The sequence below is a fragment of the Geotrypetes seraphini genome, chromosome 7 (genome assembly GCF_902459505.1).
Source record: "Geotrypetes seraphini chromosome 7, aGeoSer1.1, whole genome shotgun sequence".
Lineage (NCBI taxonomy): Eukaryota > Metazoa > Chordata > Amphibia > Gymnophiona > Dermophiidae > Geotrypetes > Geotrypetes seraphini.
In genome coordinates this window covers 88,343,882-88,359,158 of record NC_047090.1, presented here as the reverse complement: position 1 = coordinate 88,359,158, position 15,277 = coordinate 88,343,882, and the positions used below count along the sequence as shown (strand labels likewise).

The following is a 15,277-nucleotide window of genomic DNA, read 5'->3' as shown; positions in this document are numbered from 1 at the left end:
TCAAATCAGTTCAAATTCAAACTGTAACTTCCCAAAGAGGAAAGCCCCTATCTCATTAATTCTATATAATCCTTGCAATTAAGCTATAACAGAACGTGAACAAAATTAAGAAAAGAAGAAAAAATCCCAACTTTCAAAGTAAATCAATCCTATTGCATGTAAACGCAATTCACGTAATCATAGTTCATGTAGGCATGGGCTGATCACAGTGATCCAGAAACTCCTGGATCCTCAAAATTTAGTTTTATTTGCATAAGTGACCCGCATGATTGCCGGGTACATTAAACCATATCTAGCTCCAATCGACCTTAGTTGTGGGCATAGCTCAAGTAACTTTTTCCTTTTATAAGCCGTTGTCTTCGCAAAGTCCGGCACTATGTGAATTTTTGAATCCTGGCATTTAAGGTTCTTATTCTCTTTTGCCAGCTTAATAATTTCTATAACATGTTGGTAACGGAGCAGCTTAAAAATTAAAGGACGCGGTCCCTTTTGATTATCTTTCCTTTTTGTCGGGATCCTGTGCGCCCTTTCTAGCTCCAGTGGGAATTTAGTTTTAGTTTTAAGTGGTAGAATTTTAGGCAAAAATTGTTCAAGAAAGGCTATAGGGTCATTTTATTCTACCCTCTCCGGCACCCCAATAATTCTTAAATTATTCCTTCTTTCTCTGTCTTCAAGATCTCTCTTTAGCATTTCTATTTCTTTACGGTCCATTTTGTATTGTATTATTTCTGTTTCTGCCTGTTCAACTCGTTTTTCTAGTTGATCTACCTTAATATCAACTATCTGCATTCTGTTATTAAGACTCTCAATCTCTTCTTTGACCTCTTGAATATTTTTTGCGTTTTCTAACACTATCTCTTTAATTTGTCGGAGCTCTTTAAAAATATCTTTAGTTTCAATTTCTTCCATTGGCAATGGAACCTTTGAGGGGGTTGCCGGCTCCATTTTTGTTCTTTTATTACTTCCTAAGCTCACTCCCGCTGAATCAATTTTTGTCAGCTTACCCGATGCCATTTTGCCTTCAGTTCTTCCCTTTTGAGATGATTTGTGATATTATTTTGTAGCTTATTTTACAATTAGCCTTTTACCACGGAGCAATTCATTCACCCGACCATCTCATTACGTCTCCAAGCCACGCCCCCCATGCAGTAGCTGTAATACCTGGGAATTCTCGTCAACTCAGCTGCGGGTAGTGTCTATCTATCAGTAGCCTGCCGGCAGAAACAGTGTGCCCAAGTTTCTCCCCTTCTAGAGTGGCCGACTCCGTTGGCATGGGTTTATCTTCAATTTCTGGGATCCATGGTTGCCCCACTAGATGTGGCTCCTTGGGCGAGGGCACACAGATGTCCTCTTCTGCATGCTTTGCTCTCTTTCTGGATTTGACACAGGGATGCCTTGCAAGCCTATCTACCTTGGACTCTGGAGGCCGAGCAAGCATGGACCGGTGGCATCTCCCACAATTGCTCTGCGGGAGCATACTGCTACACATTGCCTTCTGGATCTTGGTGCTGTCCGATGTCAGCCTTAGGGCTAGAGAGATCACTGTTCAGGGGAGTTGGATGCCCTCTCTGTGAAAGTGGTCCTTCAATCAGTTAGAGCTCCAAGCCATTTGACTAGCTCTGATGAGATTGCAGAAGACTCTGGAGGGACAAGCGGTCAGGGTCTTCTCCAGCAATGCGATGGCAGAGTCTAAGTCAATCACCAGGGAGGTTCCAAAAGCAGTCCTATGGCTTCTGGCTCAGGAAGCCCACCTTCTTTTTCTTTGGGTTGAGCTTCATCTCCTAGCGCTGCTGACAGTTCATGTGGCAGGAGTAGACAACATTCAGGCTGACGCCTTATGACAAAGACCACGCACCATTTTAGTAGCCTTCCTCTGGACCGACTCCATCCTTTTTATATCTTTTTGAAGGTGCAGCCTCCAGAATTGTAAATATTCTAAATGAGGTCTCACCAAAGTCTTATACAGGGGCATCAATACCTCCTTTTTCCTACTGGCCATACCTCTTCCTATGCACTCTAGCATCCTTCTAGCTTTGGCCCTCTTAAGATCATCACATACAATCACACCCAAGTCCCGCTCTTCTATCGTGCACTTAAGTTTTTCACCCCCTAAACTGTATCATTCCCTCAGGTTTTTGCAGCCCAAATGAATGACCTTGCATTTCTTATCATTAAATTTTAGCTGCCAAATTTTAGACCATTCTTCAAGCTTTGCCAGGTCTTTCCTTCCTCATGTTATTCACACCAGCCGGGATGTCTACTCTATTGCAGATTTTGGTATCATCCGCAAAGAGGCAAATCTTACCAGTCAGCCCCTCAGCAATATCATTTACAAAAATGTTAAAAACAACGGGCTCAAGAACCGAATCTTGAGGCACACCACTGTTAACATCCTTTCCTCAGAGCGATCTCCATTGATCACTACCCTCTGTTGTCTTCCACTCAACCAATTCTTAACCCAGCCCATCACTTTGAGACCCATCCTGAGGAAACTCAGTTTATGCATTAGACGTCTTGTGTGGAACACTGTCAAAGGTTTTGCTAAAATCTAAATACACCACATCTAGCGTACTCCCTCTATCCAATTATGGTCACCCAGTCAAAGAAATTGATCAGATTTGTCTGACAAAACCTACCTCTAGTGAATCCATGTTGCCTCCTGTCCTATAATCCACAGGATTCCTGAAACTTCACCTTTCTTTGTTTTAAAAGTGTTCCAATTAATTTGCTTACCACAAAAGTCAGACTTACCAGCCTGTAATTCCCTACTTCTTCCTTACTTTTACTTCTGTGGAGAAGGACCACATCCACCCTTATCCAGTTCTCCAGTACCACTCACGACTCTACAGACTCATTGAAAAGATCAGTCAGAGAAGCCATCAGAACTTTCTTAAGTTCCTGTAGATGGTCTGTGAATGCGCTGGCCCTCTATGCCCGGCAGAGCAGCAAAAAATCTTTTTTTTTTTTACTTTTTCGCTCACAGAACGGGGAAGGGCAGGAGAATCGGGGCAGCAGGAGAGATTCGGGGCAAATGCAGGGCGGTCAGAGCAGGAGATCGGGGCAGAGAGGAGCAGGAGATCGGGGCAGAGAGGAGCAGGAGATCGGGGCAGAGAGAAGCAGGAGATCGAGGCTGACAGGAGCAGGAGATCGGGGCAGAGAGCAGGGTGGCCAGAGCAGGAGAATCGGGGCAGAGAGTAGGGCTTTTACACAAGCGACTTGTCCTGAGCAGTCGCTTGTTTTTGGATTGTCCAGCCCAGTCGATGTGCCTACTTTTTGTTAGTGAATCGCTGCCCTTCCTACTTTGCACTCAGTTTCCCCTCATTTGTATACACGGATTGGAATCGGATCTGAGGTGATCAGCCACGAGGTTAGTGAATTGGGTCGGAGGGATATCAGGTCACAAAGGGGTCGCAAACCGATCGGTACACAATTGGTTTGCTTAGTGAATCTTGCCCAAAGTTGTTTTAAGGATGCTTACTAAATTCCTCCCTAAAGTGGTTTGTAGTTTCCATTTACATCAACCAATAGTTTTATCCAAACATTTGCCTCCTTCGCACTTCACTTCACTCCAAATTAATTCAACTTACATGTTTTGGATGGTGGAAAAGCTCTTCAGCTTTATCTTCAATGAATTGCAAAACCAAATTGTCCATAACAGTTATTTATTTAAACAAATCCCAATAATCCGGGATTGCCCGTTTCACAGCTAACTTTATCTAACTGGTTAGCAGATTGTATTTATTGTTATCAGTTACATTCTGTTTCAGATCCACCAAGAGTTACTGCTTATAGACTGAGGGCCATGTCTGGCTCATTTATATTCTGTTTCTATCGCAGACATTTGTCAAGCAGAACATGGTCTTTCCCCTATATATATTTGCAAAACATTATTATATATCAATAAACATTTTTTTCTGATTGTTCATTTGCTAATGCTGTAATAAATTCTGCCACTTTTAATGGCTTCAACATGCTTCCTCTTTCTTTTGTATCAGTTTGCAATTTAACAAATCATATAAAGGAACCTTCAGCTTGTGAATTTCCATGTGTGTGACTGTTGTACATTCTGATTGTCCATGGAGAAAGGAATGCTGCACACTTGTAACAGATGTTTCCATGGACAGAAGGATACAAAAGCCACACAATCTTGCCCTTCCCTTTGTTGAACTGACACTCTTGAGGTTCAAATAAGGACAGAACTGCTAAGCATGCTCAGAACCTCTTTCAGAGATTTCTGGGTTATGGGACAAGGGCCAATCAGTCCCATCAGCTATGTTACCCATGTGTGTGGCTGTTGCATTCTGCTGTCCACAAAGAATTCCTGTTACAGGTGTGTAACATCGTTGTCAAAGACTGTTGATTTGAACTGCACGGAAGCTCTTCTATAACTCTCAGTACACAGTGAGTACAAGAAATCAGGTAATACTTGAATCTGTGTTTCAGGAGATGATGAACATTCACATTATATAAAAGCTGAGCACAAATCTGTTCAATGGACCAGAGTGTGCTGGCATGTATTTCCATTTTAATAAAAGATTTTAAATGAGACAGGAAATACCTGAAGATTTATTTTAATAAAAATAAAAAGATAGAGCACTCTACTCTTACAAAAAGTAAACATGTAAGTCACCTTAGCATGCTTGAGTTCCAATTCTGCTAATTCCACAAGATTTTTTCGGAATGCAGCAACTCTTCTTGTTTTAAAGTCTATAAGTTCTGGACAGGAAATAAATAATCTTAAAGCCAGTTTTACATACACACCCAAAATATTTACATTTAATTGTTTCAGCTGACTATGTCTTGCCACATCTAAGTGGAACTGATCTTTCAGCCATCATGCTGTGAGGTCTGCAGTTTGTCCAGTTGGCTGAGGTTTGAGGTGGATAGTTTCCTCAGGAAGGAAGGAAATTTTGGTAGAAACTGAGGTTGGAAAGGGAAAGGAGAAATGGAATGGGACTTGTATACCATCTTTTTGTGGTTACACTTTCCAAGCAGTTTACATATATCAGTGTTCTCCCCAGAACTTTTTTCCAGCTGGGTGGCATGAAAAAGTAGCCAGGCAGGGAAAATGAAATGTATACTATTTTTATTAGCTAATTATTATTAATTATTTTCCAATGCTCAATATGACTTCCTTTTTTTTAAGGTCTGACACTTGTGCCAGAAAGTTTTGATCACTAGGTTCCTTCCTGAGGTCTCACTGAGGATATGAAATAGATGTGATCCCCACTTCAACCTCTTCCACATAATTTATGGAGAGGTGTTACTGAGCCTTGAAAGAGACCTGTGTGATTGCACTACAGCAAAATAAAAAAGTAGTAGATAAAGATCAAAGTGAGAGCTAGGGCAAAACAGTTTAGGTAAAGATGCAGGTAATAATTAGCAATGTATTAAAAATATTTGCTTATAATGTCATTTGAAAGCTTCTTGATGTTAATACAACTTTAATTAAATTCTTTATACTGTGTGTGTTGGGGGGGAGACACAACACCTACGTTAACAGTAAAGTTAGAATAGGGTCATCAAATTCAGTGGCGTACCTAGTGTATATGACAGCCAGAGCGGAAAAGGCGCTCGCCTTAGCGAGAGCGCCTTTGTGAAGGTGTCTTGAGAAGGAGCCAGGAAGCAAGGCAAACTGACTGAAAATCCCAAATCGTAAGTTACAATCTGTTTTATACACACACAGACGACTGGCACAGAAGGACAGCTAACAAGAAATAGGACTCACACAATTTACTCATTAAACACAGGCAGTTTGGAGGGGTAAAGGTTATGACCACGCACAGAAGCCAGAAGATGAGCTTTCCAGTCTTCTGCATCGGCTGTAATATGTATGTCTACCTCCCCTCAGGGACTACGGCATATATTTGCAGTCGGTGCAAGGAGTTGGACAGCCTGAAACAGCAAGTCAGGTTGCTGGAGGGAACTGTGACGGAACTGGAAGAACTCCTCGCCATGAAAGAAGAAAACCGAATGCAGGAGAAGTTGCTGGTGGAGTCCAGCAACAGCGAAGTGATTGAGAAATTGGAGAGATTCATTGAAGAAGCCCACCAGCAGCTTGTGGAGATCCCAGGGCTTGAGATCATTACTCGAGCAACCCAGGAGGATGGACTAGGCAATATGGAAGGAGGAGCCAATCCAATTGATGGGAAGGTAGAAACGGAGGCTGAAGATGTCCACACACTCAGCAGAGATGATAGACCATCTGGGGATGTACCACAGAAGAAGGAAAATAGGACTTATGCCATGGATACCGACTTACGACCCCCATGGAACCCCCAATTAAGGAAGGTAGGGATCATAGTTGGAGATTCCATCATATGAAATGTGGACAGCCACACTGCAGGAGGAAGAGAGGATAGACTGGTTACCTGCCTGCCTGGTGCAAAAGTGAAGGACGTGGCCAGCAGGATCACCAGGATCTAGAACTAGAAACAGAAATAGTCAATGCAGACATAGACATTGTAGCAATATCCGAAACATGGTTCACAGACTCTCATGGGTGGGATATAACCATACCAGGATACAACCTGATTAGACAAGATAGAGAGGGTAAGTTAGGTGGTGGGGTAGCATTTTATATCAAAGAGAACATTAAGACAACCAGGATCACAGATGTCAAGAATACTGGGGAATCCATCTGGGTAAACTTGGCCAGAGGTGGAGAAAAATGCCTGTACCTTGGTGTGGTATACAGACCTCCGAGACAATCGGAGGAAAAGGACGCAGAATTAATTGAAGACATTGAGAATATCACCTTACGGGGAGAGGCTGTTCTATTAGGAGACTTCAACATGCCTGATGTAGACTGGAAAACACTATCAGCGACAACTTGTGACAGCAGGAGGATATTAACATCCATGAAGGGAGTACGGCTCAAACAAATGGTACTAGAGCCCACTAGGGCCCAGGCCATCCTGGACCTGGTACTTACCAATGGGGAAAGCATCTCAGACGTCTCGGTGGGAGAGACGCTAGCCACCAGTGACCATAACATGGTATGGTTTAACCTTAAGAAAGGCTTCCCTAGATCACAAACAAAAACAAGGGTACTCAATTTCAGGGGCACTGACTTCGCATGCATGGGAGATTTCATCTACCAGACGCTGCAGGTTCAAGAAGTAACTGATAATGTGGAAGCTATGTGGTCAACCTTGAAATCGACCCTTCATGAGGCAACTATCCGCTACATAAAATCGGTAACCAAACAACAAAGAAAAAGGAAACCCAAATGGTTCACAGATGAGGTATCGTACCTCGTCAAGGAGAAGAAAAGAGCATTTCTATCATACAAACGCATGGGGGAAAAAGAAGCAAAAATTGAATACAGGACAAAATCTGCAGCGGTCAAAACAGCAGTCAGGGAGGCCAAACTTCGTATGGAAGAATCTCTAGCGAAGAACATCAAGAAAGGGGACAAATCCTTCTTCAGATACATTAGCGACAGGAAAAAGAACACAAACGGGATAGTACGCCTTAGAACGCCAGACGGGAATTATGTGGAAACTGACTCCGATAAAGCCAAACTACTGAATGATTACTTCTGTTCAGTCTTTACCTGTGAGGCACCAGGGCACGGGCCTCGGCAGGATGCAAAGCAAAGCATGGATGACCCATTTCAGAAGTCTGAGTTCACACCAGCTGATGTTTACAAAGAACTGTCAAGACTCAAGGTGAACAAAGCCATGGGGCCAGACAATCTGCACCCAAGAGTGCTCAGAGAGCTATGCGATGTTTTGGCGGAACCGTTAGCCATGATCTTCAATCTCTCCCTAAGTACTGGGAGAGTACCCCTGGACTGGAAAACTGCCAATGTTGTTCCTCTGCACAAAAAGGGTTGCAGAGCGGAGGCTGCGAATTACAGACCAGTAAGTCTCACATCAATAGTGTGTAAACTCATGGAAACTCTACTCAAAGGTAAATTAGACACGATATTGGATGAGGGGAATCTGAGGAATCCCTGTCAACATGGATTCACTAGGGGCAGGTCATGCCAATCCAACCTTATCAGCTTCTTTGACTGGGTTAGAGGAAAGCTAGACTCGGGAGAGTCTCTGGACATAGTGTACTTGGATTTCAGTAAAGCGTTTGACAGTGTCCCACACCGTAGACTATTAAACAAGATGAAATCGATGGGGTTAGGTGAGAAACTAAAGGCATGGGTCAATGATTGGCTGAGTGGAAGACTTCAGAGGGTGGTGGTCAATGGCACCCTCTCTGAGACATCGGAGGTGACTAGCGGAGTGCCGCAGGGCTCAGTCCTGGGACCATCCCTTTTTAACATATTCATAAGGGACTTGACCCGAGGGCTTCAGGGAAAAGTAGCGCTGTTTGCCGACGCCGCCAAGTTGTGTAATATAGTAGATGAAAGCGATCTCACGGATGGTATGGCGCAGGATCTGATCAAGTTGGAAAACTGGTCCTCAACATGGCAGCTGGGCTTCAACACAAAGAAGTGTAAGGTGATGCATCTCGGCAGCAGAAATCCATGCAGAACATACACTTTGAATGGAGAAACACTAGCTACGACCTCAGAAGAACGGGACTTGAGAGTAATCATCAGTGCAGACATGAAGGCTGCCAAACAAGTGGAGAAGGCCTCATCCAAGGCAAGGCGGATGATGGGATGTATCAATAGAAGCTTCGTCAGTCGTAAACCTGAAGTCATAATGCCACTGTACAGAACCATGGTGAGACCTCATCTGGAGTACTGTGTGCAATTCTGGAGGCCACATTACCGTAAAGATATACTTCGAGCTGAGTCAGTCCAGCGAATGGCCACTAGGATGGTCTCCGGACTCAAGGGTCTCTCATACGAGGAAAGACTGGGCAAGTTGCAGCTCTACTCTCTGGAGGAGCGCAGGGAGAGGGGTGACATGATTGAGACATTTAAGTACGTCAAGGGTTGTGTCGAGATGGAAAACGACATATTCTTTCCTAAGGGACCTTCAGTCACAAGAGGGCACCCGCTCAAACTCAGAGGAGGGAGATTTGGTGGTGACACCAGGAAGTACTTCTTTACAGAAAGGGTGGTGGATCACTGGAACAAACTACCGGTGCAGGTGATCAAGGCCACTAGCGTGCTCGACTTTAAGAATAAATGGGACATCCACGTGGGATCTCTACGTAGGTCGAGTAGCACTCTGACTTAATGGGGTGGGACAGTAGAGTGGGCAGACTTGATGGGCTATAGCCAGTGTTCCCGCTAAGCTGCGCTGGCGTGCGCTGGCGCACAAAATATTACATCGCAGCGCACAAGTTTCACGTCACAGCGCACACTCGAGCGGAGGTGAGAGGAAGCGGCGGCGGTCTGCCCTGATCGCCTAAGATGCAGCAGCGGCGGCTCCTTTCATGATCCCCGTAAATTACGGGGATGCCGCCGCTGCTGCATCTTAGGCGATCAGGGCAGACCGCCGCCGCTTCCTCTCACCTCCGCTCGAGTGTGCGCTGTGACGTGAAACTTGTGCGCTGCGATGTAATATTTTGTGCGCCAGCGCACGCCAGCGCAGCTTAGCGTGAACACTGGCTATAGCCCTTTTCTGCCGTCATCTTTCTATGTTTCTATAGACTGCGCAGGAGGAGAGGACATTGCTGTGATTATCCATGTGGGAATCAACGATGTCTGCGGACGGAAATACGACAGGGAGGAAATGAAGGACCAACTCCGCTCACTCGGAAGGAAACTGAAGGTCAGGGAGGTGAAAGTGGCTTTCTCCGAGATCCTCCCGGTACCGAGAGCAGATGAAAAGAGACAGGATGAACTGAGAGCGGTCAATGCCTGGATGAGGCGATGGTGCGAAGAAGAGGGTTTTGACTTCGTGTGCAACTGGACAACATTCTGGGGAAGAAGCAGGTACTACAGAAAGGACGGCCTACACCTCACCAAACAAGGAGCTAGAGTCTTGGCTGAGAACATGAAGAAGACCATTGAGAAGGCTTTAAACTAAAGATCAGGGGAGAGCCGACAGTCAACAACCTGTTGATGGCCCGGACATTAGAAGATCCTGAGGAGGAAACTACAAGCAACTGCACAGATAAAAGGGAAGAACACGCTGAAACTACAAGAGGAAATGAAAAAGAGCAAAATGATACAAAAAGGGATGCGAAGACTAAAAAGTCCACGAAAGAAGCACATAGGGAACTCAAATGTATGTACATGAATGCCAGAAGCTTAAGAAACAAAATGGGAGAATTGGAAGCACTAGCAAGAAGAAAAAAACTGGATATCATAGGAATAACAGAAACATGGTGGAATGAAGAAAATGCATGGGACACAGCACTGCAAGGATATAAACTATACAGAAGAGATAGAATAGGGCAAAAAGGGGGAGGTATTGCCCTGTATGTCCAGGAAGAAATAGAGTCTATTAGAGAAGGGGAGACGAAAGGAAAAGATAAACTAGAGTCCCTCTGGATAAAGATTCCTAGACATAAAGAGGCAGACATAAAAATTGGCCTCTATTATCGACCCCCGGGACAGATAGAGGAAATAGACAAAGAAATGATGGAGGAAATTAACCGTGGATGTAAATCAGGAAACGTAACAATCATGGGGGACTTCAACTTTCCAGGGATAAACTGGAACCTGGGAACATCAATCTGCGGCAAAGAGATAAAGTTCCTGGAGATGATGGGAGACTGCTTCCTTGAACAAATGGTGGGAGAACCGACAAGAGGAATCGCAATCCTGGACTTGGTCATAAATGGCATAACTGGAAGGACAGCGGACGTAGAAGTTATGGCCCCGCTTGGGACAAGTGATCACAATATGATCAATTTTACCATTGGCATCGGAAAGGAGAAACCAATCAAGACTCAAGCCACAACCTTTAACTTCAAAAAAGGGAATTATGACAGCATGAGAACTATGGTTAGTAAACGGCTCAAAAGGGGGAAAGCCGGGATCCAAACAGTTGATCAAGCATGGTCCCTACTGAAAAACACCATCACAGAAGCACAGAATCTTTACATACCGCAGATATCCAAAGGAAGGCGAAACAAGAACAAGGGAGAACCAGCTTGGCTATCTAAAGAGGTGAGGGATGCAGTGAGGGAAAAGAGGAACTCGTTTAAAAAATGGAAACGGGAAAAATCAACGGAGGCCTTGAACTGTCACAGAATCGACCAGAGAAAGTGTCATAAAGCGGTAAGAGACGCCAAAAAGACCTACGAGGAAAAGATAGCGCAAGAAGCCAAAAACTTCAAGCCCTTTTTTAGATATATAAAAGGGAAGAAACCAGCAAGAGAGGCAGTGGGCCCTCTCGACGACCAAGGAAGAAAAGGGTGCATTAAGGAGGACAAACAGATTGCTGACAGGCTAAATTCATTCTTTGCCTCCGTCTTCACCAATGAGGACACTACAACAATGCCAGAAATAGGGAGGGTATTCAACGGAGACATAGAGGAAAACCTCGCCACAGTAAATGTGGATTTGGACAATATATACTATCAGATTGACAAACTAAAATGTGACAAATCCCCTGGACCGGATGGAATTCACCTGAGAGTAATAAAGGAGCTCAAAGTTGAAATTGGAGAACTATTACAAACCTTAGCTAACATGTCAATTAGAACCGGGCAAATACCGGATGACTGGAAGATAGCGAATGTCATCCCAATCTTCAAAAAAGGATCAAGAGGAGAACCGGGAAACTACAGACCTGTGAATCTTACGTCGGTTCCTGGGAAGATGGTTGAATCACTAATTAAAGATAGCATTGTGCAGCACCTAGAAAAGAAAGACCTAATGGGAGCTAGTCAACACGGCTTCAGGAAGGGGAAGTCATGTTTGACGAATTTACTTCAATTTTTTGAGAAGGTGAACAAACAAATTGATAGCGGAGACCCGGTGGACATAATTTACTTGGACTTCCAGAAAGCGTTTGACAAGGTTCCGCACGCAAGGCTTATGAGGAAACTACTAAGTCATGGAATACAAGGAGACGTACTCAGATGGATCGGCAAATGGCTAGAAAACAGAATGCAGAGGGTAAGCGTAAATGGGAAATTCTCGGACTGGGCAAAGGTAACTAGCGGAGTGCCCCAGGGCTCGGTTCTTGGGCCCATCTTGTTCAATATTTTTATAAATGACCTGGAAGAGGAAACAACAAGCAATATAATCAAGTTTGCAGATGACACCAAACTATGTCGGGCAGTAGGCTCTTAAAGGGACTGCGAGGATCTCCAGAAGGATCTGAACCAGCTGGAGAAGTGGGCAGAAAAGTGGCAGATGAATTTTAACATAGACAAATGCAAGGTGATGCATCTGGGTAGGAAAAACAAGGAATATGAATATAGAAAGTTAGGTGTAACCTTGGGCAAATGCGAGCAAGAAAGGGACTTGGGGGTACTGATAGACAGGACCCTAAAGCTGTCGGCTCAATGCGCAGTGGCGGCAAAGAAAGCAAACAGAATGTTGGGCATGATAAAGAAGGGCATCACGAGTAGATCGGAGGACGTCATAATGCCGCTCTATAGAGCGATGGTCAGACCACACTTGGAATAGTGTGTCCAACATTGGTCTCCATACCTTAAGAAAAATATAACCCTGCTGGAGAAGGTGCAGAGGCGAGCCACAAAACTAGTCAAAGGTATGAAAAATTTGAGCTACAAGGAACGCCTCGGAAAACTAGGACTGTTCACCCTTGAAATGAGGAGACTGCAAGGGGATATGATAGGGACTTTTAAAATATTAAAATGATTTGACAAAATTGACCATGAAACAGCATTCTTCACTTTTTCAGATGTGACACGGACAAGAGGTCATAGACTGAAACTAAGGGGCAGCAGGTCCAGGACAAATGTCAGGAAGTTCTGTTTCGCACAGAGAGTGGTGGACGCTTGGAATGCTCTCCCGGAGGAGGTTGTGACGGAGACTACCGTTCTGGGATTCAAACGCAAGTTGGATGTACATCTTCTTGCAAATCGCATCGAGGGATACAGGAAATCAGGGTCTCCAACAGAGAGCACCTAGCTTGGCCTCCGCGTGTGCGGATCACCGGACTAGATGGACCAAGGGTCTGATCCGGTGAAGGCGTTTCTTATGTTTCTTAACAACCCCCTCCTCTATATAAAAAAGTTATTTTTAGTACTAATCCACGAGTCACACAACAAGGGTGCACCTAGGAAAAGGCAGCATCTTAAACACTGCAGTGAGCACTAGAACACCAACACACACATTGTAAAACTAAACAAGCCAGATCCTGCACAGTCAATTGATTCTGTGCAGTCGATGCTAACAGAAAACCATGTCCTTTTCATACACACAGAACACAGATACACCCTCACTCAATATGGCAGCAGGATTCACGACCAAGATGACAGCCGAGCAGTCATCTAAATTAGCCGGGCAGAGCGCCTGGCTAAAAGGTGCTAGGGAGAACACTGTATATACAAGTACTTATTTTGTACTCGGAGCAATGGAACATTAAGTGACTTGCCCAGGGTCATAAGAAGCAACATTGGGATTTGATCCCACAACCTCAGTGTGATGAGGCAGCAGCTCTATCACTAGGCCACTCCTCACCTCACCAAAATAAGAAATCTCCTTCCTTCGGCAACTACCCACCTTAAACCCCAGCCAATCAGACAAACTACAGTGGTGCCTCGCATAACGAACGCCTCGCACAACGAACGCTGCACACAACGAACTTCATGTCTTGATTCACACAACGAACTTCGTTTCACACAACGAACTTCGTTTCACACAACGAACTTCGTTTCACACAACGAAGTCGCCCGAGCTGCCGATGTATTGCATCCTTCCGCGCAGGCACTGCAGGCAGTCGTTAGTCACTGCGCTTAACTGCCCTCTCTCACTGTATACAGTCGTCCTTTTAAGATAAACTCAATATTTTTTATATATCATGGCTTCTAAAAAAAGCAGGAAGGTGATTTCTGTTGAAATGAAACGGGAAATAATTAGAAGGAGTGAATGTGGGGTAAAACAGTGTGACCTCGTCAAAGAGTTTGGCCTCAGCAAGACCACCATTTTCACCATTTTGACAAATTTATCTTTTTTTATGTCATCTTAGCATATTTTATGCTGCAGAACGAATTATTTTTTTTAACATGTATTGTTATGGGAAAACGCGTTTCACATAACGAACTTTTCGCATAACAAACTTGCTCCTGGAACGAATTAAGTTCGTTGTGTGAGGCACCACTGTACAGGCCTCATAGCATATCCTTTAGAAATCCCAGCACAATGGCTGAAACATCAATTCTACTTACTCAAATGCAGCAAGAGCCAAACAACTACGACAATCATGAAGACAGTTCTTTTCTTTTCATACCCCTTCATTAAATGTCCATGATAACAAATCCATTAGCAAAGTATATAGCATAGTTACTCACCTGTAGGTGTTATCCGAGGTCAGCTGGCAGATATTCTCTAATGTGGGTAATGTCATCCAAAGAGTCTTGGTACATACTGTCACTTTAAGTCTTTTGAAGACAGCCCATACCATAGAAACAGAGTATGACGGCAGAAAAGGGCCAGCGGCCCAACAAGTCTGCCCACTCAAGAACCCTCCCTCCTTTGAGAATCCATCTTTTAAGTATAACTCTGTAGCAACCCCGCCTGTTTGTCCCATCACCTCTTGAAGTCGAGCAGATTACTGGCCTCGACTACCTGGCGTGGAAGACCATTCCATCGATCAATCACCCTTTCGGTGAAGAAGTATTTCCTGGTGTCATCATGAAATCTTCCCCCCTTAAATTTTAGTGGATGCCCTCTTGTCGCCGTGGGACCCGTAAGAAAAAAGATTTCTTCCTCCACCTCAATGCAGCCCGTGATATATTTGAATGTTTCTATCATGTCCCCCCCCACAGAACATTGCATCGGTGGACCTGGGATTTGAACCGGCTCCAGCCTGGGACCCCAGGGGACTACAAGGCAGGCGCTCTGACTGCTGAGCCACGACAGGGGTCCCTAGCCACGATATGCACTGGTGCCTTCCCTGCCATCATTGGCTCGAGGGACCATCAGTTCAGTAACAAAAGTTATGAAGCCAACTAGGGAAGGTGGGAGAGTTGTGAGAATATCTGCCTGCTGTCCTTGGATAACACCTGCTACAGGTGAATAACTATGCTTTATTTGAGGACAAGCAGGCAGCATATTCTCATGTGGGACTCCCTAGATGCCAGGGTCATACTTCTTAGAAGAGGGTTAAACGTGTTGTTAGGAAAATTGGCATCTAAGTGGAAAATAAATTTTGGAGAACAGAACTATCCTATCTGGAATGATTCTCCAATCAATAGTGGGAAGTGAAAGTGT

The 15,277-nt window shown here is 44.4% G+C and overlaps 1 protein-coding gene across 7 annotated transcripts in view; it reads right to left on the bottom strand.

The window, feature by feature from the left end:
* SNX6 (sorting nexin 6) overlaps window positions 1-15,277 on the bottom strand; it is a 203,171-nt gene that overhangs the window by 14,261 nt on the left and 173,633 nt on the right. For all 7 annotated transcript variants that reach the window (XM_033952085.1, XM_033952086.1, XM_033952089.1 and 4 more), the window contains one exon: window positions 4,631-4,716. In XM_033952085.1, the coding sequence (XP_033807976.1) occupies window positions 4,631-4,716 (86 nt within the window). The remainder of the gene's footprint in view (window positions 1-4,630; window positions 4,717-15,277) is intronic.